Source organism: Megalops cyprinoides, chromosome 15 (assembly GCF_013368585.1).
Source record: "Megalops cyprinoides isolate fMegCyp1 chromosome 15, fMegCyp1.pri, whole genome shotgun sequence".
In the NCBI taxonomy this organism is placed as follows: Eukaryota; Metazoa; Chordata; class Actinopteri; order Elopiformes; family Megalopidae; genus Megalops; species Megalops cyprinoides.
Genome location: NC_050597.1, coordinates 25458854 through 25485179, shown reverse-complemented (window position 1 = coordinate 25485179; position 26326 = coordinate 25458854). Strand labels below are relative to the sequence as shown.

Here is a 26326-nt window from a genome sequence, read left to right as displayed (position 1 = left end):
CTACAGCTGTGAGACAGAGAGAGAGAGAGAGCGAGAGTGTGTACAGTATTTCCATGCTTTTATGAGAAGACCTCAACTCTCTGCAACCTACAGTAACTATGTTTAAGTGGTCGAGAACTGTTTTTAGAGAATAACTACCAACCACTCAATTTAACAACGTGTTAACTACAATCCTTGGAAAGTGAACGAGAGACAGTAAGCCTGAATCTCATTCATAAAACCCAAAATGATTTCAAACTACCTTGTCTTCTCGTTTGCTGAGACAAACAAAGAGCTTTTATATATGGATGTCACCTATTGTAAAGATAACAGACATATTTTAAACTAACAGAAAAGCTACCTTTGAAGTCAACCTTAAACACTTTAGTAGAACAGATCAGTATTGTGCTAAAACAAGCTAGGAAAAGCTCCATTATGGGCACTCCACAGGCACTCCCAAAGTTCACAGGATTTGGGTCAGAAAACATTGCTCCATGCTCCTCTGCCTGTAGTTTTTCATGGGTGTTTGTGGAAACACGTGTGGGCCTCACCATCTCCCTACTCTCCGAGGTGAACTGGAAGGTCTCTGGCAGCAGCTTGATATTGATGGCCCTCTTCTGCTTGGTGACCAGGTTGGTCAGCAGGTTGAATTGGACGTGGTCGTTCAGCAGCAGGGTGGGCTTGCTGTCCTGCGGTCCGAACGGGAGCTCCGTGCTGCCGCTGTACAGCGTGGCCTGGATGCAACCCGTGTACTTGGGCGGGGGCCCCTTCCTGGGCTTGCCTTCACCCTGGAAAGGAAAGGAGCAGATGTTATCTCCCAGTTATAGCCATAATTATCCACCCTTCCCAGCAAAATAAGCACCCTATCAGAGGGAACACGGACCAGAGAGTCAAGCCACTGAAATATTAGGACTTTGTTAAACTTGCGGGTGAAATGGTCTCTTGTATGGCCCATTTAACGCTTTATAGGGGCTCATCCAGTGGTCCAATCAATGCAACATGTACTTCTACCCAGTCCTCCCAAGTTCTCTGACACATGCATAGTCAATATCAGTTTTGTCAGTTAAGCCTAATGAACTTACATTTTAGTGCTAGGCACTTCAGCTGATTGTCTTTTTCAGTCTAATATCTGACTAAACTTGAAATCGCCTGAAATTGTCTCTAACAGGTCAGTATCTCACCTCCACAGTGTGGAAACACAGCTGTTCCAGTGATCCCTAATAAGGACATATTTTCAGAAGTGTTTGGTTGGATCTAATGGGGCGATCGTCCTCTACAAAGCACGTTCCCAAAAGTTTGTGTTTCATCTCACCGGAAGATCAGGAACTTTGCTGATGACTCCTTGGAAGACTTCACTGTCCACCTCCTCTGTGCCACCAGGGGGCACCACTACATCAGTGGCATACTCCTTTCCCTAAAAACACAATGAAAACAGACTGTCTGTCAACATGTTCTTATGCATTTCATATTTACTGTTACCAAACCAGGAAGAAAACAGACAACAGACACACCGCAACTTTATCTTTGCATTACTAAGAGAAGAAACTAAAACTTCAGTGCAGTCAGTATCTTCAGGGTATGAACGACACACTGATGTCTCCTTTCAGTAAGGTGAATATTTTGGGTGTGAGCCCTCCCTCTCACTGCCTGATGAAATTTACAGTGTCTAAACAAAAAACAACAACTCCATGTGCTTCTTAAAAGGCAAGAAATGAATGCCCTCTGGAGACAGCTGGGGCATAAGAGCAAGGCGAGTGACTAACCATTTCCTTGTACAGAGTGAACTGCACTTGGACCCCCGGCAGCATTTCTGCAGTGTCTCCCCAGAAGGCATCGAAACTGAAATAGATTTTCTTCAGGTCGTCCCGTTCTATGAAGCCGTAGTCTGACTGGATGGGACACAGCATGCAGTCAGAAATGCAGCAGGCTCAGGATTGGCTGTTTCACATTTAAAATGTCCTTGGTTATTCACTATATTGAGAGGTCCCTAACTGTGCATGGGCACTCGCTTTTGGGGGCGGTGGAAGGGGTTTAATAACACTAACCAAACTGAACACTGCACTGGCTAAGTTCCATGCTATTGTTTTAGCACGTTAAAAATGCATATGATATGGTTCCATATTTGAACTTTCATTTCCGTAGCATTATGATCAGGGGTGAGTCACAAAAATGTATTTGCTCATTTAGCAGGTTGTGGGCTCAGTAAATATGGGAATATCTGTTATATTATTTGTTCAAAGGCAAAAAACAACTGATGAACTAGTGATGCACAAGTGACCTTTTTTGACCCGCACCTACCCACAGTTTAACTAACCCACACCTGTCTGATCTGATGTAATACACTAAAAATGATGGCCCGTGCCTAAGCTGAAGGCCTCACATTTTAGAAATCCACTCTGCAAAGCTGGAACATTTCTCAGAGACACTTATTGATTAGTTCTGAAAGTGATGCTTTTTTTTCCTCTCCCTGAAACAAACATTGTATCCTGTCAAAACAGACCTAAGGAAACAGTGGTACACATGTTTATTGAGAGACTGCAAATAAAACAAAAACTGAATAAGTCACAGTAAAATAGCTGAATTCAAGGCTGAAAAATTCAGCAAACACAGCATAAACTATGCAGTACACTGACTGTCGATGTTGTGACATTTCTCAGAGAAGGGCATTTCAAATGCGCCACCATTTTTTCCCTCCCCAATTCAAGCATCGTATTAACAATGACATCTCCTGCCACACTGCAGGGCCTATACATAACATTGAACAGGCCTAGAATTTATCAGCCTCAGAGACCAACAATAAGCTAGAGTACCATCATCTTATTTGTTGACAAGCTTAAAATAGTAGCAGAAAATAAATAACAGATAAAATCAATGTTGCGCTACTGTGCAACAGTAACATGGACTGTATACAGTACAACATGCACCAATGGACAATAAAATTAAACTAAATGACCATCAAATAAGTCATATGAACTCAACTATCAAAGTGCCCCTTGCCCAAAGAGGCTTATTACTTGTGTCTGTCTTTAGCACAATGAAGAGTTCAGCAAAGTTCAGCCGATTACACTGTAAATTATGTAGCCACTGCTTTCTTCATAACGTTTGACTTGCGTTAAAGCTAACGTTAAAGCTTGCTAGATTTCTCCCATACCTCACTCATTTGCCCCTTTCCGTTGCCATTTTCCAGTTTTGTTTAGCAGTGGTCATTTGTGTGAGAGTTATCACATTGCAAATTATCCATCGTCATGCCAATTTGTGCCAGTACAGACCACTGCATGAACTATGGATACCAGAGTCCTAATGTTGGAAATGCAGGCCTTTGGGAATTTAAAAACTTGAGATACTAATGTCACAAAAGGGATTTATTAAAAATATTTATAAATTTTGTAACTAGTTTTCCTTTTGTGCAAGATTTAAACCTGCATCTGCCCAATCTCATCTTTTAACTCACACATCACTACTAAGGACAAACTGATTATACTTTCACTGTAATATTTTTACAGTTAACAAAAGTAGTTTGTTTGTATATACCGGTATAACATTAAGTACTGTTTACTTACACCAACAAATGAGATCACTCCTTGAAATCGTCCAGGGGGTGGCCTAAACCAAAACATGTATAATAGTCATATATAACATATAAATCAATTTTGTTTCTGTGAGCAGTTTTTAAAAATATGCCTCTTAAAACAGAGCTAGCACACAAAAAAGTGGAAGAGCCTGTCACAAGATCAGTTTTATGCAATATTCCAAAAACTGCAGAGCTCTGTACCCATGTAAACTTTAATGCAATGTTCCTGAATTTGTAACATGGAGCAGTGAGTAGCAAGTCTCTTTGGCTGAGCACACACACCAGTTTTTTTCTGGTAGATGTCACACGTCCTGCATTTTGAAATAACATCAATACATTCAAACCACAAATAGGAAGAAGATAAAGCTAACTCGAGCAACTACACCGATTCTTTTGGCGGGTATTTACAGAGGATCACTTTCAATGAGCATTATTACAATGTCAATCAAATTAAACTGGACTGGCTTTTTTGTTTGCTTCACATGCTTTAAGAAGGAGTAGAGCAAAGGCTTGTGGATACTTAACATGTAACCTCAAAGGTTGTGACTTTGTACTGAAAGACACCAACTGTCTGACATCCTTGCTGCTCCAAGTGTAAGAAACTTTTTGCTCTATATTACCAACATATAAATGCTTGAGACAGTGACATAGGGGAACCTCAAGACTGCAGTCTGGCCTATTATTTGTATGTACACCTACCTCATGGAGAAACTATCATGTAAACTGTGCCATTGCTGGAACTTTTTGCAGCCATTTCATAATCAGGATAAAACAAATAGGTTGCTGAGATAAGGCTGTATGTCACTGACGATTTACCCTTACAAGCTTTATGTGGATAACAAAGAACACAAACCCAATCATGTAATGGTTTGTGAAAGACCAAAATGGGAGCAACTGGCACTCAACCCATGGTCACAGATTGATGAAAACTCTGATATGTTCCCCTTTTTCCTGTTGTGTCATTAGTCAAACCAACAGCCCTGGTGCTGTAATCACTTTACACAAGCCACCCAGACTGTTAAATTCGCTGTGGAATGTTACTTGGTGGAGCCGGTGTTGTGTGATGGCCTGGACTTCTTTGATGCTGGAGGCTTTGGCTGCTTGCCCTCCGGAGGTTCAGGTTTTGGGGGTTCAGGCATCCTGGGGTTTATTTGGTTGGCTTGGTAAGGTCTAGGTGGGGGTATTCCCTAAGGAATTTGAAGCACAGACCTCCAGTTGACATCAGGCAAGCTTAATTACCTCAACACCAAACCTGAGTCTCAGCCTTGCAACTGTAAAATGTTCTGAGAGAGCTTTTTGTAAAAACTGAACACCACCACCACAAACGTCAAATGTTTTCATACATTTCTTACCTTTTTGACTCCATTTCTCAACTTAAGATATGGTTCATATACAGATTTTAGTCCTACTCTGTAGGAAATGGAAAGGTAACAATATATATGCTGAGGGTCTTGTTAGTACGCTACACACAGACAAATATAATAAACCAACACAACCCCCACAAAGGAAACAAACTATGCATAATTAACTACAGGTAATAATTACATTACACAGCACGGTTGAATCTACCTGTTAACAGAGTGGTTTCTGTGTAAGGTCATGGTCAAATATTACGATACAGAAAAACAATTATGACAGGCAGGGGTGAAACAACCCATTTGTTGAGGGGTATGCAACATCAACATTGACTGATGACAGGGAGCTAACTACCTCATGTTCACGTAGTAGACAATGTTTTAGCTAACTAATTATCTACTCTACAAACCACAAAAGTTGGTGGTTATTTAATTAGTCGGCTAGATTGCTAGTAACCTCACGTTACCTCCTCTTGACACTCGTCAAATTCCCTGTTGTTCACAGACCCGGGACCTCTTTCACTCAGCATCAGAGAGCCAAAGCCTCTCTCGTTCATCCTTGGCATGTAATTTCGATCCACAGGACCAAATTCACCGATCGGACCGAAATCTCGGTCCCCATCAGGACCCCGTTTACTGTTTCCAATCGGACCGAAGTCTCTGTTAATCACCGCCCCACAGTCCCGCTCCAGAGGAGCAAAATCTCTTTCCCTCCGTAATTGGACAAAATTTCTGAACTCCTTAGTGTCCGTAACCCTGGTCCTATCCACCACAGGGCCTCTAGGTTCCCTGGAGTCCATTTGCCCGTAGTGTGTGGTTCTTGCTGGACTGTGTCCCATGTCGTCATCAGGCCTAAACTCCCGGTCCATGATGCGATCGAGTTCACTGTTAAACAGTCTAAAGTCCTGGTCCACTGGGCCAAATGCTCTCTCGTCCAGCGGCCCATAATCCGGTTCCGTCATCGGTCGGCAACCCACTGAGTTCTCCATTAATCTGAAATCGCGATCAGGGCAGCCAGGGGGTCCGTCCGGAAACGGGGACTGATTCCAGCCTATATCGGGTGGCGGAGGTTCGGCAGGGCACATCGGGAACCAAGGGCCATGTGCTGGAGGGAAAAACCTGTCGTTTCCACGTTTCCTGCGGCCACCACGGACCATTTTCACTTTTAAGTATACCTGCCGCCAGCAAGCTATCGATAATGCGTTACAATACTGTGGTGGATGTCCCTCTGGTCTGGGCCAGATGGACCGAAGGTCTTCCTCCACACTTTGATGCCTTATGGAAAATAATAAGTCCTTACAGAGTCTGGTGTAATTAAGTTTGGTTTATTGCATATGATGATCAATCACATACAGTAAACCGGGTTGGTCCGCGGAGCAACAGGTCACAATGCATTCGCAAGCACATCCCCAATCACTCTGGCCACCCCTCTGCCTGAATTTTTTTTAAGTTGTTTTCTCAACTCCTCCTGTACCGTGTCCTAATATTCCTAACTCCTCCCAGGCTCCCCCTTCAAGATCACCCCATTTCACTTGATACACCATTATCTTTTGCGTGCAAAGTCCCACAAATCCCAGAGCCATTAATTGTATATTATTTTTGAAACATATCACTTCTGGAGGTTCCCATTACTTTCAAGTCTGCAACTGGATGATTTTTAATAAATGATTAAATACAGTTTCATTTTTTTCTTACATATACACGTCATTATTTCTATTTCTAAATGTTTTTTTTTAAAGGGTTGAATAACTCAAAGTGTTATTCTGGCAGTTCTGTACTTCTCCAAGGTCACAAGTCCTGATACTGACTGTCCTGTAATAACCTCCAAATGCTTGTAACCTAGAATAACCCTCACATTAGAATCACACAGAATCACAGCATATTAATAATAGTGCTTAATTCTTTTCAGTAGTAGTGCTTGAATACCATATTAATAATAGTGCTTAATGCTTTTCAGTAGTAGTGCTTAAATACATACATTTCTCCACCACATTACCTTCAGAGTTTCTGAAGTGTCTACAGAAGGACACTAACGTTAGCTAGTTTCTAACTTTTGCCTTAAGAAAATTATATTATCCTAGTAGCATAATGCATTAGCCTGAGCTTACTACCAAAAGGTTATTTTAAGTCCACAATGCTTTGCTTAAGGTTATTGCAGGACAGGTGTATTGGATCCAGGACGCTTGGGAGCCTGCCAGCTCAAACACTGGGAGAGTGCCATGTATTTTAAAAAATATAGCTTGGCTTGGCGTGAAAATATTGGTAGATGAAACCAAGAAAAACTGAAGGAGAAAAGTAAATAATTGTGGAAAAGCCCCAAGAAAACCAAAAAGAGAAAAAAAGGGTGGACCATGAGAGTGGGAGTTTTGCCAGTCAGGCCGGAGGATCCCTTCCGTTTTTGTGCCTTCAACATGCTGTATCAAAAGCAGAAACAAACAATCTCCAGAAATTAATACAAATTGTTCTTCAAAGTCTAATGCAATAGGTTTATTGTGTATGGATCAGAAGTCACATACAGTAAACCGGGCTGGTCCACGTGGAGCAAAGCAGTCACACCCTCTCTTGAGACCCAGGTCTGAATAAGGACCCCAAATTCCCCTTCTTTCATACCTTTTTCTGATCCTTCGCATCGCTGAGCTAACCTGCCAGCTCCCACTCTCATGGTCCACCCTTTTTTTCTCTTTTTGGTTTGCCTGGGCTTTTACACAATTATTTATTTATTTCCCTCAATCATTCTTAAGTTTTTCTTCCAATATTTTCACGCCAAGCCAAGCTATATTTTTTAAAATGCATGGCGCTCTCCCAGAATTTAGATTGGCAGTTACCCAAGCTTCCTGGGTCCATTACACCTGTCCTGCAATAACCTTAAGCAAAGCATGTGAAATTAATACAACCTTTTGACAGTGAGCTCAAGCTGCATATAACAAAATTTTCTACCACAAAATGTATGACTACTTTATTGAACTCAGAACTCACTCATTCACAGAGTGAACATGAGCAAGAGGAGAGGAGATATCCAGCACTTTTTTGGTGCTAAAAAAGAGTAATTTGAAATTTGTATTGAATTAGGACTTAGAGATAATAATGCAGCCTGTATTTTGTGTGGTTGTCATGCAGGCTTAATACTGAGAAGGATGGAATGGGTGATGGTCAGTTGACAGTCAGCAGGCAGGAGGAGGTCAGGAGGACAGTGAGCAGGCAGGACCTAGTAGCAAAGAGGTGAGTTAGAAAGGAGACTGCACTTAAAGATGTATGCCATCATACCAGATATTTAGGAAAATAGTACTTTCAGAAACTGATGGGATGCACAACAATCACACCCTGCTGTTCTCAACTAATATGCTAGGACTTTTCATAAAGTGTTGGCTACTGATAGCAAAGAAAGCATTACACCATCACAGCTGTCTTATCCTCATGTGTGTCACGAGGGTAAGACAACCGTGACAGCATTTTGTGGGTCTGTGTTTGAGTGGAAATGCTGGTCTGCTGTTGTTGTGTTTGTGTGGGTCTGACTTGCAGGTAGTTTTGCTCTACAATACTTTGTTGGTGACCCCTGACTACAAAAGTTGTTGTGTGGTACGTGTGCCATGAGCTGGTGTAATGGATTTGATTTATCATCATCTACAGACTGCAGATATTATGCTAAACTCACTCTGGGAAAACCCGATTTTACTGGTTTTTACCGGTTTACTCGAACTGAAGCAGCTTGATGCTGAGTACATCGTCTCTGAAATTCATGATCACCTATCACACACAGGCTTTAATGCAGAAAACATCTTAAGTCAGTGTTATGATGGTGCAGCAGTGATGAGTGGAGTTAAAGGTGGGGTGCAGGCTATAATGCAAAGACAGCTTGGCAGTTTAGCAGGATTTTGTGCAAAACTTAATCAACACATTTTTTTTGTTATATCATTATCGTGTTGCATTGGCTGGTAAACTGTGGTATAGAGATTGGATGGAAAGTTCACTCTACATACTATAACTACACGTACATACATACACACACAAACACACAAAGTGCTTTTAAGCACTTTACTCGTGCGCCTGATGAAATGTTTCTGTCTGAAATATCCTGTTTCACTAGAAATCTTGTGTAGTCTACTACTTTGAATTTATATATATGTAAAAAGGATAAATCTGGGGAGTGTTATGGGTCAATGATGTCAGAAAACATATATGTGCACAATTTGCCCCCCACAAAATCTCGCTGGCCCACCCTGTTACTGAGAGCTGGAGCCGGGCCTGGGCAGATGAGAATAACTCCTGCCAGAGAACAATAGGTGAAAAGGCCAGTTGAAGAGTGACCATGTCTGTGTTGTGGGTCTTCTTTTCAGGAGCATTAGTACTGTGCCAGAAGAACATGACCCCTCCTCCACCTCTGGTGGTCTCATATTAATTAGTATTACATACTACTACTACTTTTTATATAGACCTGACCAGCCACCTATTTGTTCCTTAGCACCTAATTTCATTTGTGTAGCTGCTTCATTTTGCCTAGTCTTGCTCAACCACTCAAAGTGAGCTGGCCTCTCATGACTGTTCCAAGAGTCAAATAAAGCATTTGCATGCTGCCAATGCACACCGTTCAGTGTAAAGCAGTGATACGCTTAGTGTCATCATTACTTGATCTATTTATGCATCACAGACCAAATGTCGCAGTATAGATGAAGACTGCATTAATGATCGGCTGTGCATACATACTTTCATATTGGTAGTCTATCACTTCTGTAGTTAAATTCCTATCACACGAAATGAAATTAAGTCAAGTATTTTCAAAGACTTTTTATTGAAATACTGCATACAATGCAGACAAAGGCAAATGTCCTATCCAAAGTCCTCACTAGAGAGAATATATCTGAACTTTGAGCCACATCATCAGAACTAGAACAGAGACAATGTGAATCTATCTCCTGAGAGAAACAAGTTTTTGCAGTGCAACTCTGAGCACCAAGGTAGCAGTTTCCGGAAGTTCTATGAAGTTTTCATAAGTTGTGTAAAGAATGACCTTGAGGAAATTAAATAACATCCTTAGAAAAAGTAGCTATTGTTACAAGGATTGATATATTTTAGTAACCAAGACACATCATTACACAAAAAATCTTGCCTGATAATGGTTGTTCTTGCAAAAGATTCTTCAGTTGGGATCTTACCTGTTCCGGTTTAGAAATCCAGAATTTCCAAATGGCTTTGTGTGGAATAACTGCACTGACCTTGACCACAGAGATAGAGAGAACACAGTATTGCAGGAGCCCAGCAGCTTGTTCCACAAGGTTCCAACTTCTCAATGATGGAGGTGTAGGAACATCAGTACCCCCATTCCATCTCATTGTGCAGAATGCGAATAGAATCTTTTGGATGCACATCACGACTGTTGAGTTCAAGTCTTCCCAGACAACTGCCACAAGGACGAAAGGAACACTGCTCGAATAAGCAATCAGCAAAGTTGCGTGACAGTTATAATATCAGTCCATGGTCAAAATATACGTGTGGCAACAAATGAATTAAACATTGATTTCAGACAAAACAGATTTGACACTATTACCTTCATCATGACTTGTGTTATGCAACACAAGCACATCACGGTAAATAACATGAGATGCCTCAGCAAATACCTTGAGTATGTAGGAAGTTAACGCTCACAGACATGTGGGAGTGAAAATAAAAACATGGTAAATGCAGAAGCATCCTAAGTCTTTTTGTGTCTTGAAAGTTAGCCTACACACAGGTTTTTTGTGTGTTATTGCTTTTATCTCACCTTTCCAGTCAACAGTGTATGATTTCAGGCAGTGATCTGAATTTTGTTGGCACGTTAGAAAGAAAATATAAAGACCATGGTGACAAGCATTTCTTAGTCAAATACAAGTAAACAAGAAACTTACAAATGTTACAGACAATTAAAATGGAAAACAAACCAAATCTAAAAAAGCGTAGCACATTGTTTTAAGAATATAAAGGTAGAGCCATGTGAAGTACAGACATAGTGGTTTACAACTAATTTGGCAATGACCCCCCCGATATTTAGATAAAAGCTGAAAAATAAAAATACAAGCAATTCCAGAGCAAACTTCAGTGGCAACACATTTATTTGAGCCAATTTTACATAGCGAGTCATGTAACCATGGCATGCACATTTAATTTTGACAGACTAACAAAATGGAATTCATATGTACACTTTTTTCATCCACATCTTCATTGCTTTTCTGCCGAGTGCTGCAACAAGCCACAAATATGTGATGTAGTGATGAAAAGAAACAAAAAAATTTGAAACTTGTTTTGGTCCTTGCTTCGTCTCCTTACCAATCTTTCTTCTCATCCATGGTCTTTTTCTTGTTCCTGTATTAACTTGTCTTTCATTAAAAAAAAAAAGAACAAAAGCTTAGGAGTGTGAATTATGACATACCGGACATCATCATGATAAACAAGATGTTATTTTACATTACCTTTTATAGGAAGGTAAGGGCAGACTTTTTTCCCCTAAATGTTGGAAATGTCAGAACAATGGTGAAACATGCAGTACAATCTCATTTGATTGCACAACATGGCAAGCAGGAACTTTTTTTTTTAGCTTAAGAGAGAGGTGTGTTCTCCATCACTAAGAACCATCCCCTGCCCCAACCCTCACTCCAACCCCCACATTTGCAGTACCCCTTCTGTCAAACCCCTTCCTTCATCCAGCCTGACTGACTGCCAACCCTACTACTTGTGCCAGAACATTCTGTCTGAGACCAAACAAACCCACTGCTTCTTCAGTACCACATACAGTCTGGGCAGTGACATTACAATGCATCAAATTCCTCACATCCAACTATGCAGATTCAAAATTAAAGTCCAGTGATTCCAGGTCCAGTTCTCCCATTCTGGATCTCAGGGCTGGCATTTTACAGCTAGTCGAAGTTACCCCAGAGTCCTTTTTCTGACTGCAATCATCTGAGATCTGGTCCTTGAGCTGCAGGCTGCTGCCCCTGTCAGACGCTTTTGAGTTCTGGGCCCCCGCCTCGCTTTTGTTTTCGGTTTTGGGAGCAGAGGCCCCCGAGCCCTTGCTCTTGGTGGCCTCTCCGTTCTTTGAGTCTTTCGTTCTGGCTAGGAGGTCAGAGGTGCCTTTACTGCTGCTGTAAAAGATGTCATACAAATCCTGTACCTTAGCCGCAGCCAAACTGGATTTTGGCTTTTCGTTTTTCTGTGAGGATTCAATCAGATTCTTGTGCAGGGGAGGAGGGCGAACCAGCACAGTTACAGTTTGCTCACTTTCAGGGACTCCTGGGGCAGCCACATCGGACTCAAAGCTCATTACGCGCATGACTGGAGGGGGCGGTTCCTGAACTTGAGCTGTATCTGTTTTTTCCACAGAGGGCGTCTTTGTTTCAACAGCGGCAGGCGGGCTTCTAACCGTCTTGGAGGGCGTTATTGAATCTGTTACGAGGGTTGTAGTTTTCCCTTGCACTTCGGGAGTTTTCAAAACGACCTCCTCACCACCAAATGCCTTGGAAATAAGGTCAGCAGTCAGCACTCCATCTTTTTTATCCTGGCTCTTCAATACTGGCAGAGGTTCACTACTGCCATTGCCAGGGGGTCTGATGGACAGGAAAGTGTTTAATGGAGCAGGCTTACTGGAGGCAACAGTGCTGGATTTCCTCAAGACCATAGCTGGCACAGGCAGGTTAGGCCGGATTTTTGTTGAGGCAGACGCAGAGTTAGCGGAACTGCAGGGGACCCACGCACTAGAGGGAGGAATGATGGTCTTTCCAGACAGCTTGATGGAAATGGTCTTGGCCTTTCCCAAGGGACCTTTCCCATCTTCTTTGTCTCCACCTTCATCTAGATTGTTGTTTTCTTCCATCACGTTTTCAACTGCTTTCTCCTCTTCCTTCTCAGCCTCCTTGTCAGGTTTCTTCCAGCTGAACCTCCCAAAGGCGGACGCTGCAGCGGAGCTCTTGGCCAGCTCCTCGTTTCTCTTTCTCACCTTTGCCAGTATTGAGGGACTGGGCCCACAGATTACTCTGTGAAAGTCTGGGGGCTTTTCAGCCAGCTCTGCTGGTTCCTGGGACTCTGACTTAACCTCCTGCGCTTGTGTCAGTTTTCTATCTTCCCTCTCCTCTCTGTGACCAATAGATTTGTCATCTTTGTGGCCTGTGGACCCATCATCTCTGTGACTGGTGGACTTTCCATCTCTGTGACCAGGGGACTTCTCATCTTTGTGACCTGTGCACTTATCTCTGTCGCCAGTTTGCTTCTCCTCTCTGTCACCCTTGGACTTCTCATCTCTGTGACTTACTGCTTTTTCGTCTCTGTGTTCCATGGGCTCTTTGTCTAGTTTTCGTTTGAGCTCACTGTGCCTTTTCTTTCTGTTGTCACTGTTCACCACAGTGAGTCCAGCCTGTCGGTCTAGATTTCTCCTCTGCTCGTAGAGGGGGTACTCTTCAATGCGCTTCTGTTGGGAGACAAAAAAACCCTGATTTTTCCCCATATTTGTGAAACAGGTACAGATATATTACACAGGTATGTAATTTTGAATGCCTTACCGCACACCTGTTCACAAAACCTTGCTTCTCAGTGACTGAAAAATAAAGTCAATCTGACTAATGTCAAACATTGCCAGCTCTTTTCATAAAATTCAATGGCTGTACTAATATAATTGCCAAAATAGGGTAGGGCTTTCCTCCTGGAAATATACAGACATTGAAAAAAGCTGCTTTCCCCCTTTTCAGACAACTCAGAATCACTAACACTAAAGGTAAGTCACAAAGAGTGGTCCAACTGGCCAAAGTGATATAGTGAAAGGAGAGTGCATTCAGGAAGCTATGTGCTGCTATTATGGTGTTCAGAAAAAAAGGACAGCCTACTTGTTGTGGATCAAAAGATGGGCAAGTACTCAAGGGGGTAAGAGGAAGTCATGATGGCAATTCAAAAATCATTTTAGTGAACAAAGCAGAAGCATCAACAGCTAAAAAATATGGAGTCAATGAAAATAACACATGACAAGGCATGTGCAAGAAGGGCTCATTTTAACCAATAACTTTCAGAGGAAATCATTTCGCAGTCATAGATGCCCTCAATTTAGAGAGGGTCATTGAATCTGTAATTTAGAACCAGAACCAATTAGCAGGACAATAATGCTGAAACCTTGTTTGTGAATAACAAACATGAGCTCTATTAGTCATGAGTTATGATGAGTCATGAGTAAGAAAAATTTTATTTTCTTCTTTGTTCTTTTTTTTCATTTATTGTTGACACGTTTTTGAAAAAGGGGTGCTCGTCATATGATCAGGATCACCTTATATCCGGGCAAATATTGTAATAATCTGACACCCGAAACTAAATTCTAAATAAACATTAAATTCCTTCAGCATGGGCTGCGTCAATCCTCAGTCTTATCTATTAAACTGAAGTAGCAGCATACGTCAATGTGAGTAATATCCTTGAATGGCCGTTTTTAGAATGCCTTCAAAAAACGGGAAACAATGGTGCCAAAAACAATGCAGGGTATTACGTGACAAATTGCTCCGTTTGTGGTGTCAGTGCTGCGTGAGTAATGAAGTGTCCGAACAGAAATGCAGCAGCCGTTCCTCACGATAACGAATGGGATTATAGGAAATGAAGGTAGCAGGACAGACAATGAAAATGTTGACACTGGTCCATCATGCTCCGGCGTTACCTTATATTTCTCATTGTGACCGTGACTTATGACATGATCTTCTGCGGATATCTGATCCCCGAAAAACTCCTCGCACAGCTGGCAGTAAAATCCTATCACAGGGACCAAAAACTCAGAACCTGCAAGAGCAGCACAATGGAGGAGTTAAACGGCTGGCAATCGTGGCAAAAAAAATGTGTGTAGGACTTTTACCATGTTGTGTTTTCCACAGTAATACCAAGTCACAAAGCAGAGTCAAGGTTTAACACATTTTCCCTCCTTGAAAACTTGCTGAATATGTTTAGAGGCACAGTCCATTACAATGTAAGCCAGTAATTAGTCACACTTATTAGATACTGAATTATACTAAATGATGCATTTAAGAATTAGACTTAAGTGACATTCCCAAGACCTTGCAATACTTTACCACCTAAGGCATACTGAATTGCAGTACCTTTAGCTGGCCTAACAACCTTCTCTCCAGTGGTACGTTTCTTCTCTTTGCTGGAGGGATTTGATGCCCAGGGTCTATCGTAGGGGTCCTGAGTCTGTATGCACAGTGACAAAGGTCAAAGGTCAAACCCCAAAACCAACAGAGCCTTTTAGAAAACTAAAAATTCATGGAAAAATTTTCCACAGGGAGTCTTCATAAAGGTACATAAGACTGCATGATGGAATTATTGTTCATTATCTTTTTCATTACAAATATTTCTTATTACTATTAACATTGGCTGATATGCAATATGATGTATTATAATGAGCCAATTCATGCTCTGTGGTATTTGAACCCAGGGATAATTATTTCATATAAATGTTAATACATAGTGGAGAATTCCATTATGTAGTCTTATATACCACTCGTGAAGGAGTAATGGAGTACTTATTGAGTCCCTCTAACGTACAGCGATTCCAGAATTGTAATAAGTTCCTTTGTATGGTTACCCTTCAGAGGGAAAAACAAATTAAGCCACAATATAAAAAGTGCAACCTATAAGCATTTTTTACATAGCACATAACATCAAAAAATGAAAACTATTAGTATACATAATCACCTACAAAACAGTGAACATCATACCAACCTTTCTGTGCGTTTTGCTGTGCAAGTGTGTGAAAAAATCAAACATGGAGCCACAGGTGGTGTTGCAGTTTTTACACCAGTGGTTCCCAGAGTCATAGTATTCATACAGGTCTGCTGAATTTTCTGGAGAAGAGGTACGAACTGGGCTTTTCAGCTTCTGTTTTTCAGGGCTGGACTTCGAAGTGGATGAGGCCTAATAAAGAATATGTGAAAGAGTCATCAGTCATGGTGCCCAGTTTCCCAACTGACATCAGGAAAATACTCTATTTTGTTTTTATTTGAAAACAGTTCAAGTCCTGCACCAAAACATCAAGGTAAATGCATTTTAAACCCTGAACCTCAATCATTTAAGTTTTCCAAAACGGTCTTACCTTTGCGATTTAGGAGGTCTGTGTTCCGGCCTTGGAGGAGTTACTCATACTGTAAATTGCGATCTGCCTTTGCACTACTGCATAGCCTGCCTGACATACACCAAGGATGTATTTTCTAAATTTGCACTGTATTTTTACCCCGTGTAGAAAGGGATGTGTTTCAGAAAACATGTCACTTTTTTACATATACTCCATGTGTTTAAGTTCACTGTAAAGATAAAGATACATTTATAGTCATGCTAAGTCTAAGTGTTTTATTCAAAATCCCGATTAATTCTGAAAAGCTGGGGAGTGAGAGTGAACAATAAAAACCCAGGGAAGGTAGCCATTTTTTTTTCTCCATTGGTGGGGGTCTTTATCCGATTTTTTGTTGTTTTTATTATTTTAGGTTTTCTTTTCAATTGAGGAATGTGTGGGGGAGCTGTGGAAGACACCTTCAATCACTTGAGCGTGTGCTTGCTCGTTCGCTGGTTTTCATTCCTAAACTACAACGCAGAGCAGAACTGAATATTTATATTTATGTATATTGTACTTCATATGTAAGCATATTTAAATGTACAAATATTTAACATCTTAGTTAATGTACAGTGTTAACATCTCATTAATGTTAATTAAAAACTTTTTATTGCCCACATTCTGTTTTTAGCCTGTAGTCACGAATGCCTATCACCTCTGATAATAAGAGTTCAGCTGTGTGACACTTGCATTTTACAACAATTGCATTGTGTTGGCTGTATTAATACGATTTTAAGATAAAAGTACCACGTGCAAAGTATGATACCATAAAGCATGCATTCTTTTTTTACTCAAAGGAAAAGTCACATAATAGGTCTATTGACTGTGGGCCTGCCTTATCTATTTTGTCCACTTCATCTTCATAAAATGTTTTAACCTATCAGTTTAATTCAAGCTCATATGTTCACCCCATGGTAGCAACGTGTCAGTTTCCTAACAGCCTGACCGCTTCTGTACTTCCTAACTTTTTCAGCTAGCCACGTACATGTTTTTGGGATGGAAGGTGTAATTCACACCTTCCACTCCAACCAACACCAGCATCGATGTGCAAGGGGCTGAAGCGGGAGGCTAACGGCATGTCAGAGCAGATTTACCGATATCAAATGGAGCAAATGATGGAAGAAAGAGGGAACACAGGAGATCCTCAATATTCCGAGGGAATACGTCCTTGAGATGTCCATGCATGGGAAAATCCAAAATACGGTACAGATAATAGACTTATGCCAAGAGAGAGACCCATTCTAGACACACACACACACACACACACACACACACAAAAAGCACACTTAATGTGGTGTAATAATGCAACAGGCATGTGCATTATGTAGAATGAAGGAAAGAGCACAGGTGTGGGCAGTGCCTGGGAACAGAGTCATGCCAGGAAGAGAGAGTGCTGCCTGGAGCAAATATCTGAAACTGTGAATGGTAAGGGCCTCCATTATAATCCAATAAAAAAATAACACATACAAAATGACAAAAGCCACAAGGTCTGAGAGAACTTACAGCTTCCGGTCAAGGAAATCGCTGCATAACAACTTACCACTGGACTCATCTGACCCTGAAAGAGATGGGCAAACACATAGAGGCTTCTTACCAGTGCCTCGGCTCTCTGCTGTGCAACCTTGACCAGCGCTAAGAATTCTACTTTAGAAGAGGAGGTGTTGGAGGGGGGAGCAGCAGGTGTTTTCTCAGGGCTCGGTGCGCGCTCCTGCGTCTTCTTCGATGGCGGCTCGTACTCCCCAGAGGCTCGGTGCTCCTTCCTGTGCTTGCCCGAAACGTGCAAGCCCAGGATGAGGGCCACCTTGTCCAGCTCGGAATGCTTCTTCTCGGCCTCCTCATGGTCCTTGCGGAGGTGGGAGATCTGCGCCATCACCTCATCCTGGAGGCGGCCCAGCTCTGCCAGAAGAGGGTCCTTGTGACCATCTCTTTCTCGCCTCTTCTTCCTCAAGAGCTCCCCTAGAGGACAAATGGAGGAATGACATACAGTTGATTACTCGAGAGTTCTGCCAGACTGCAGTGTTTCTCAATCCTACTCCTGGAGCCCCCCTGTCCTGCATATCTTCTATCTAGCTTTGCTCCAAACACACCTGATTGAAATGACTAACATGCTCTTGATTAAATCAGGTGTGCTCAGCTAATCAAAAGTGCCACTGATGAGTTCAGTCAGGTAGGTAGAGCAGGGAAAGATGGAGAACGTGCAGAGCAGGGGGGCCCTAGGACCAGGACTGAGAAACACTGTGCCAGAGGATCCACACATGAAATGAAATTTCCAGTTACCGTAAATGGTGACCTATAGGCACCACAATAATAATCAAACCTAAAACAAATTAACCAGCTCTTTAAATATGTGCCATCAGTATCTATCAATGTGTGCAACTGTATTCCAAGCTAAGTACAAATATGCTTTTTCAGAAGTTTGTTTTCTTAGATGTTTGCACAAATAATGTGATTTGCACCATCCATGATTCTGAACTACTCATAACCGACCTCCTTTCATTACGGCAGACAGTGGAGAGTTATCTGTACATTCAAAGTTCAGAATGAACCCGTGAGCTCATGGTCTCCTGACAGCGGCATTAACTACAGCATCTGTGTAGGCAGTATAGCAACAGCATTTGGGAAAATATGACACGTACCTTGCTGCTTTCGTAATCTCTCCAGTTCCTTCATGAGATACTCTTTCTTCTTCATTCGCACATCTCGTTCTTTCTTCAGGTTCTCTAGTTCTTCAATGACCTACATGTTGCAAATCGTTATTTGAATGCAACGGTTAATCCTTACCGTATGGAATGTCAACATCATGCTTATAAAAAATGTAGCAGTTCAACTAATCTTTAGTTAATTTTAGCTGTTTAGGTATCACTGGTAAAATCACAGGTATTACTAGATTGCAAAATTCCCTGTCTTGAGCAGTATCTGAACCAAACTAGTGATCTACACCATGGAAAAGTTCGAGAAGTAAGCAAGATGAAAACTAATTACAGATGGCCTTCACATGAAGTGATGAATACAGTTGACTTATTTGGGTTCACCTTCACATATGACATGAAAGCAGAGAACACAGTTCTATAAGAGAAATGTTTTACCAATATTACTGCAGGTTTTAACAACCACTGTCATTTTGCTTGCCTTTCAGTGGTTTTCATTGCCTGCATTTGATTTAATTCTTGAAGATTCGATAGAGCTTCTGCAAGCACACATATACAAAAATGACTGTGCAAGTTTTGGGAGGGAAAGATGTTTCATCCCAACCTCTCATAAGTAGTATGCACATAAGAGGGTACCTTTTGTTTTTGACTTTCATTATTTTTCTCTTCCAAATCCCTCTGTGATTGGCTGCTCCCCACTTTCGCACTCTGACTGGTTACATTGTCTTCAGCCTCCCCCTTCAACACTTAAAAATGGAAATTGTGCATCATTAGACATTCCAATATTCTATTGTAGACATGAATGGAGGAGTACCTCAAAGACCTATAGAGAAAGTGGGCAATTTAACTGTAATTTTTAAATCTTAACACTGACACACCCATGCACCCACAAACAACATAGACACAAATTCAAACATACAGTATGTAAAATCTAAAATCATATCTAAGCTTGTAAGAGGCAAGTTATCTGTCAGATGGCCACTGAACTTTGAAGTAGAGAAATCCCACATTTGGCCTCACCTCTCTCTGCTGCCTGCAGCAGCTCTGCCTTACGATACTGGGTCGTGGACTCTTTGTTCTGCTGATCCATGGCAACCGTTTCAATGACTCTCAGGTAGGGCCGTCCAGGTGCGGCAGGCATCTGGTGAGCCTCCACAGGGGCGGGAGGTGGCACCAGGGAGGGAGGAGGGTACATGGGCCACCTTTGGTCCACATAAGGCATGTAACTCCCGTACTGGCCGTAGCCAGGAGGGGGGTAATTCGGAGCAGGCGGCGGGTAGGCTGGTGTTTGGGCCTGGTACCCCGGGACTGCATGAACGGTGTGTGCTGCTACAGCAGCGATTGGCTGATGGACAGACGCGGTGCTGGGAGTGGGATCCACGCTGACCGTGATGGGAGGCTGAGAGGCACCCTTTCCCAGCACCGGAATCCCCCAGCCCTGCTCCTCTGCTTTGGGCTGCAGCTCTGGCCTGCCTGGAGCACTGTGGGGGTCACCGTGCGAGCTGCGCCTGGCGGGCTGAGGGGAGACGGAGCGCCTCTCCGAGTTCAGAGACCTCCTCCTGCCGCGGCTCCAGCTGGGGCTGCGGCTGAGACTGCTGCTCGGGCTCCGGCTCCCGCTGCGGCGCCGGTCCCAGCTGCCGGACGACGCCCGCCGGTCCTGCTGCTTCTCCCCGCGGCGGGAGGACCCCGGGGGCAGCTTCTTGCCGTGCAGGCGCTCCTGCGTCCTGGCCGCCATCTTGCTGATCTCCGCCACACCCAAGTCCAGCCCGATGGTCTTCAGCAGGTCCTGGATTTTCTCGTACTCCTCCACCTCGTGCCTCTCCCTGGCCTCCTGCGGGTCCAACCCCGGCGGGTAGCCAGCGGGTTCGGACTGCTGACGGGACACGCCCGCCCTGCTGTCGCCCTCAGGCGTGGTGGAGGACTGGCTCCGATGGCGGTACCTCATGTCCGCCTGAGTGTGCTGGAGGGAGCTGCGGAGCAGGTGAGCCTCCAGATGGTCCTCAATGCTTGCCTTACCCCGGTGAGAGGGCGAGTCTGTGGCAACGCCATATGCTTTGCTCAGCAGCTCATGGGCCACCTCTGCCTGACTGAGACGGCGCTGCAGGAAGTCTTGACTGTCACGATACTCTGGCATGTCTGACTTGTTGTCAAGGTACTGGGACATCCCTAACTTGCTGTCGAGATACTTGGCCATCTCAGGCCGGCCGTCACCATACGGTTCAGGCTGAATGTGCTGTCGGGACAGTCCAGCTGTGACCATTGAATGGGTCTGCACTGGCGGATTGTCCTGCTCACCCTTATCCTCATCTCCGTAGAGGAACTTCTCCTCGTCCTCGATGTCCGTGAAGCTTCTCCTCATCTCCTGCAGGCTGGGCGAGCCCCCCATCAGGCCCAAAATCCTGGAGAAGCCGCTGCTGTCCTGACTGACCGTCTCGTGAGGTAGGAGGAACTCACTCACACCCTCCACCTGTGGCTCTTGCTTGACCCGGCCTACAATGTCTGCATACTGCCCCCCCTCAGGATTCTCTCTCATCAGCTGCACCTTCTCGGGAGGACCTCCACCCATTTCACCCAGAATGGAGGCAAAGAGACCAGACTCCATCCCCTTGGTCACGGCATTAAGGAAGCGCTCCGTCTCTCTGGAGAGGCTGCTGCTCTGATGCTCCACCAGGATGTCCTGGGGGGAATCGCTGGTCTGAAAAATTTCACAGGAAACAATAGTTGCGTTAGCAATAATAATCCATAATTACAGAGGCAGTCCCTTGCAAAATGTAATCCATCCATAAATTATGTCAACCGAGTGGCATCAAAAGAAAAAGCCGACAGGAGACGAAGTTTGATTTTCCTTCTGGGCAGATTGTAAATGTATTGATTGAGAATCACTTCCCCTTCTGAGCCAAGTATATGCAATTGTTTTCACTCAAGACATTATAGAGAGCTCCAAGTGAAAGGGATAGTCTGGCATGCTTAAATATAGTTTAGGGAGAGAAAGCATGTCAATCATTTTAAATTATAAGGAGCATCATACCAAATTCACATCACGTTTTTTTTTTCCATTTCTGGTGTTTCACATTTGTCGCCAACAGACCCCATCACATCTCAGCATAGTAAAGATTAGGCATGAAATGTCGCTTTTTTTGTTTTTTTATATTCCTGACATGAGACAATGTTTTGTAGTCCTCAGTTCATACCACAAAATCAAACTACCAAGCGATATTAAAATAAAACTGGCTAAAATGTAACATGCATTTTTCCCCCAAAAGTGCTATATTAGTGCAACATTTATTTTACCCGTTCTGTCCTTTAGTACTCATCACTGCTGTGACTTCAACTGATTTCATAAATATATTCATATAATTCACGTAGTAAAATACAATATAATTTGTATATATGACAAAATGATTCATCGTGATCCACTGTTCATATTGGTCAGTGGGCTTTCCAGTTGTGACAATATACAGATATACCAGAGTTAAATGGATTTTTTTGAACATTGTTTTCATATCATGCGCATTGACAAACATAAATATTGTAACTGATCCATTCCACATCAATTGCAGCTAAGTTACCAAAGACGGAAACCATCATCGCTTTCGAGAAGTAATTAGTTTCAGTAGTAAGCCGGTAACTGAACTCTTCTTCGTAACGTCAATATGAAATAAACAAAGATGCTTCAAAATTAAGCCAATTATGGATTAAATTATTCCCTTTATAAAAGCAATGCAGTATTCGAACACATAGAACATCATGAATATTTGCACGGCCAAAGTTTTAACATCTGAAGGAGAAAAAGAAAAGTTGCTCAATCATACTATATTTTTGCTTTCTTACCAGCACGGGAAATATCATTTTGTGATAATTTTATCTAACAAACTTCATATTGCAAAATGTATCCTATCATGAGCTGAACGTAATGACTCATACCTAGTAAAAATTGGAATCCCAATATGAAACGATCTAAAGCCTCTTTCATGGCACCTAACATTCTGCCACTGTGCCCACAACACTTCAGATTGAGTTTTGAAAGAAAAGAGTCCATGCTACCAGCAATCCTACTAACTTTGTTGAGGAAAGTCACTGCAACATACCTGCTCTTGCACACTGTGAAAGGAAAGGTGCCACCACAGGGATTATATTGTAACATATACCACAATAACTCAAAAATTATTTTCCCAAAGGGTCTAGTCAGTCAAGTAACTGGAATACTCAAAATAGTTTGTTGTTGTGCTTTGCTCTACTTTCACCTCAGTCAGCGGCAGTAATCAAAATGTACAGCTAACGTTACTAATATAACATTGATCTAGCTGTCCAAAGTATACTAGCTAGAGTGTTCCTAACTCTTTTGAGGCAACCTGGTAGAGTTTGAAACATGAATACTTATCCTACACAGATATGAACAGAGGAGAAAACTTCCTCCCTTATGGCAGGACTGTATATGAAAATGACTGAAATAACTTTTACCCACCACAATGACAGTGGTGATGTGCTTTAACTAGTTAGATACTGTAGCCACCTAGCTAGCTAAATGTTTTCTAGTAGGTGCTATCTAAATAGCTGTATATTTTACCTGAGACCTCAGCTTACCACAGGAAATTTTGACTGTAAGATATCTTGGTGAACTAGCAACCTTGCTATAAACATTATTTTGCTGATGTCAAAACTGTCATAATATGAGGGCCTGCTTTCGCTGCCCATTCGCTGTGAAAGGTACCACTCTGCCAATATGCCAGTATGTGTCCTCCAATGAGGACGGGATCCAAAAGCTTTTCATTGCAGCTTTTTTTCCAGCATTCTTACAGTGAGAGTGGTATTTGGGAGAAAGATCAGCTCACCTGGGCAGCTGCTGGGGAATCAGTCTCCGAGTCAAGACGTTTCTTCAGGATGGACTTCTTTGGAGCAGTCAGCATTTCCTCCAGCTCCTTGCGCCGCCGCGCCAGCTGCAGCTCCCGAAAGTCGTCTCTATCCTGGGCCCTATTTACGGAAGAGAGGCTCTTGCTCCTGCTCCCGCTGCTGCTGCTGCTACTGCTGCTGCCGCTGCGACTGCGACTCCTGCTTTTCCCCTTGGCGTGGCTCCGCCCCCGGCTCCTGCCCCTGCTCCAGCTCCTGCTGCGGGGGCGGCTCTTGCTCCTCCCGCAGCTCCTGTCACGGCTGCGACTCCTGCTGCGATGGCGGCTCTTGCTCCGCCCCCGACTCTTCCCGCGACTCCTGCTCCTGGGCCGGCTTTTGCTCCGCCCCCTGCCTCGGCTGCGGCTTCGGCTCCTCCCCCGGCTCCTCCCTCTGCTCGGGCTCCGCCTCCTGTACCCACGTTCATCAATCCCTGGCTCGTAGCCAGGCCTCATCCCGGGGATGGGAGGCCTATAGTGCGGATCGCCCATGTGGTGATCTCTGTCAACACCAAAAAAAGGTATTGACAGATAAATACAGATGATGCCCTCCCTTTAACTGCACTGCAATCAAAGACAGAGCAAGTACAGCGAGTACAAAAAACACACAAACAAACAAGACTAACTGTTCTTGGTAAGTGTTTATTCACATACACCAGAAATGATGGGTACCGTTGAACGGTAATTTACAGCAATTTATATATAATAAAGAGAAATGTGCCTACAAATTATTCAAACACTCCAGTAATTTATTACAAAAGGACCACGTTTCTACATACATTTCTTTGTCAGGTTGAAATGGTTGACTTGAAGAGAATACCCTTGCACTCTGATACACACTTTTTTATTCTTATTTTACTTTCAGTCTCACTGTACTACAGTACCAGTAGTGTTTGAAGTATTACCATGGTTGACCTGATGAAGACTACACATGTCAAAAAGTTGTCCTTTTGTAATAATCTCTTGAAAGCCTTTAAACAGAGTGGGTACACTTGCTTTTCTTCTACAAAAATGGGTAACTAGAATTTAATGCTTGAAAAAAGAAAGATTACACAATAGTCCCCAAAAATGGAAAACAGGGAAGCACTCTTACTAGAACAAGAGGTTAAATAATACCAATACTTATATTTTGGCATTGTTGCAAAATTCTGATGGGCAGCACACACAACCATTGAGTTCTTCTGTGACTGTTTAGGTCCTAAAACTAAAGCCCAATAACTTCATCATTGATGCCTTACCTGTCATAATGATCTGAGTTCCGACTGCTTCGCAGTGCTGGCAGTCCAGTCAGCCCGTTGCCCACGGTGATAACCAGGCTATGGTCTGTGGAGAGGCTACCGCGAGGAGGGGATGGAGAGAGTCGCTGTGTGCCGGCCAAAAGAAAAGGTCAGTGAGGACAAGTTCCACTCAACCATCTTTTTAATTCAGTGGGATCACTCAATATACTGTAACTTTCATTCATTTTAAAGGACCTCAAACCTGTCACATGCCATTGCTCCTACCTGTACAATATACACAGGGAGGGAATTAAAACTGAATGTGTGCTTTTAAGCTTCAGCTCTTTGCAGAGTGGTTAGGGATGCAAATAATATTAACTGCATCACTGTTTACATGCAGTGTGCCGATTACTTCTTAGTTCTGGTGAAAGTTGTTAGTTCTTAGTTCTGCACGTGTCTGTTTGGAATACATCAATTACATGCACACAGAATTTAATATTCCACCTTTAATTCCACACAGCACTCTTAATTCCACGTTCCACTAAAGACCACGGGTGCTCTAAGGAAACTGCAATGTCAGGACACGAGGTATCAACAAGATTTTTTATATTTAGATAGTAACTCAATGCTCAGTGCGCTTCAAATAAAAAAATCAACGAAGTTACACGTATACCGATTTGATTGTTTATTATAAGCACTCTTGAGGGGGCGTGGACTAAAACAGAACATTAATTCTCAGAATGGGAACGGCAGCTAGCTAGCGCACTTAAGCGTCACCCATTTCCAGTTCAGTGGGTCGTAAAACCTGTGGTGTCACACTCTAGAACGACGTTCTCAGAACGACCTGAGAACAAAAGATGGGGTGATGTAGTGCGACATACTTATGTTCAAATATTAGTCTGGGAGCTTCAATCTGAGGCTAGAATCACAAATCACCAAACTAATACATCCAACTCCGCGGTGTCCACTCAAAATTTTCTGATAGCACTCGAAAAAGTGATTGATTGATCATCTTTGCTAGCTTGCTAGTTCTGGTGCAACAAATAACTAATATTCTTCTCCAACGTTAAATGCAACGCACACATTAAAGTAAGAATTTAAGTATGCCAGATATGTTTACCTGGCCAATATGTTGCTATTAAAATGATTATTTAAGCAATATACCACCCATCGTCTTTATTATGCAGAAGGTGTATGGTCAGAATAGTTGGGCACATCACCAAATACTAAGATGAAAGTTAAGGTGGGTGATGCAAATGATTGAAATGTTATGAATTGTATTCCGCAAAAGAGGAGCTAAACATCACGATGGCGCAGGAACTACATTTCTTAAAGTTTTGAACATTTCAGTAAATGCAAAGTTAATTACATTTAAGTACATTTTCATCTACAATGCATATTGCATTTATTTTTACACTCAAGTAGCCTTGCCAGAGCATCCAACGTTTTCATTTTAATGTAGGTAATACAATCAGGTGGCCAAGCTGTCACCACAGTAAAATCTGAGATTCAGATAGGTACCTGCACAGACAGCGGGTTCTAAATGCAAACATTTAAAAAAAACTGAATCATTTATTA

At 42.6% G+C, this 26326-nt stretch overlaps 2 protein-coding genes across 2 annotated transcripts; both read right to left on the bottom strand.

Moving 5' to 3' along the window:
* Nucleotides 1-5867, bottom strand: LOC118790373. Its single transcript, XM_036547280.1, has 7 exons — nt 5373-5867; nt 4592-4737; nt 3540-3582; nt 1743-1868; nt 1292-1393; nt 531-767; nt 1-6 (listed from the first exon to the last, which is right to left on the bottom strand). Exons 1-7 carry the CDS (start codon nt 5865-5867, stop codon nt 1-3), a joined length of 1155 nt encoding a protein of 384 aa, XP_036403173.1.
* A 4122-nt stretch (nt 5868-9989) lies between these two features.
* LOC118789806 (zinc finger protein 318-like) lies at nt 9990-24840 on the bottom strand. The gene is made up of 11 exons (XM_036546450.1): nt 24770-24840; nt 23481-24033; nt 19669-21343; nt 19285-19394; nt 18637-18736; nt 17595-17956; nt 15616-15807; nt 14991-15084; nt 14558-14676; nt 11346-13333; nt 9990-11252 (listed from the first exon to the last, which is right to left on the bottom strand). The coding sequence occupies exons 2-10, from the start codon at nt 24021-24023 to the stop codon at nt 11711-11713; spliced, it is 4818 nt and encodes a 1605-aa protein (XP_036402343.1). The 5' UTR covers nt 24024-24033; nt 24770-24840; the 3' UTR covers nt 9990-11252; nt 11346-11710.
* Between the last annotated feature and the right edge of the window lie 1486 nt (nt 24841-26326).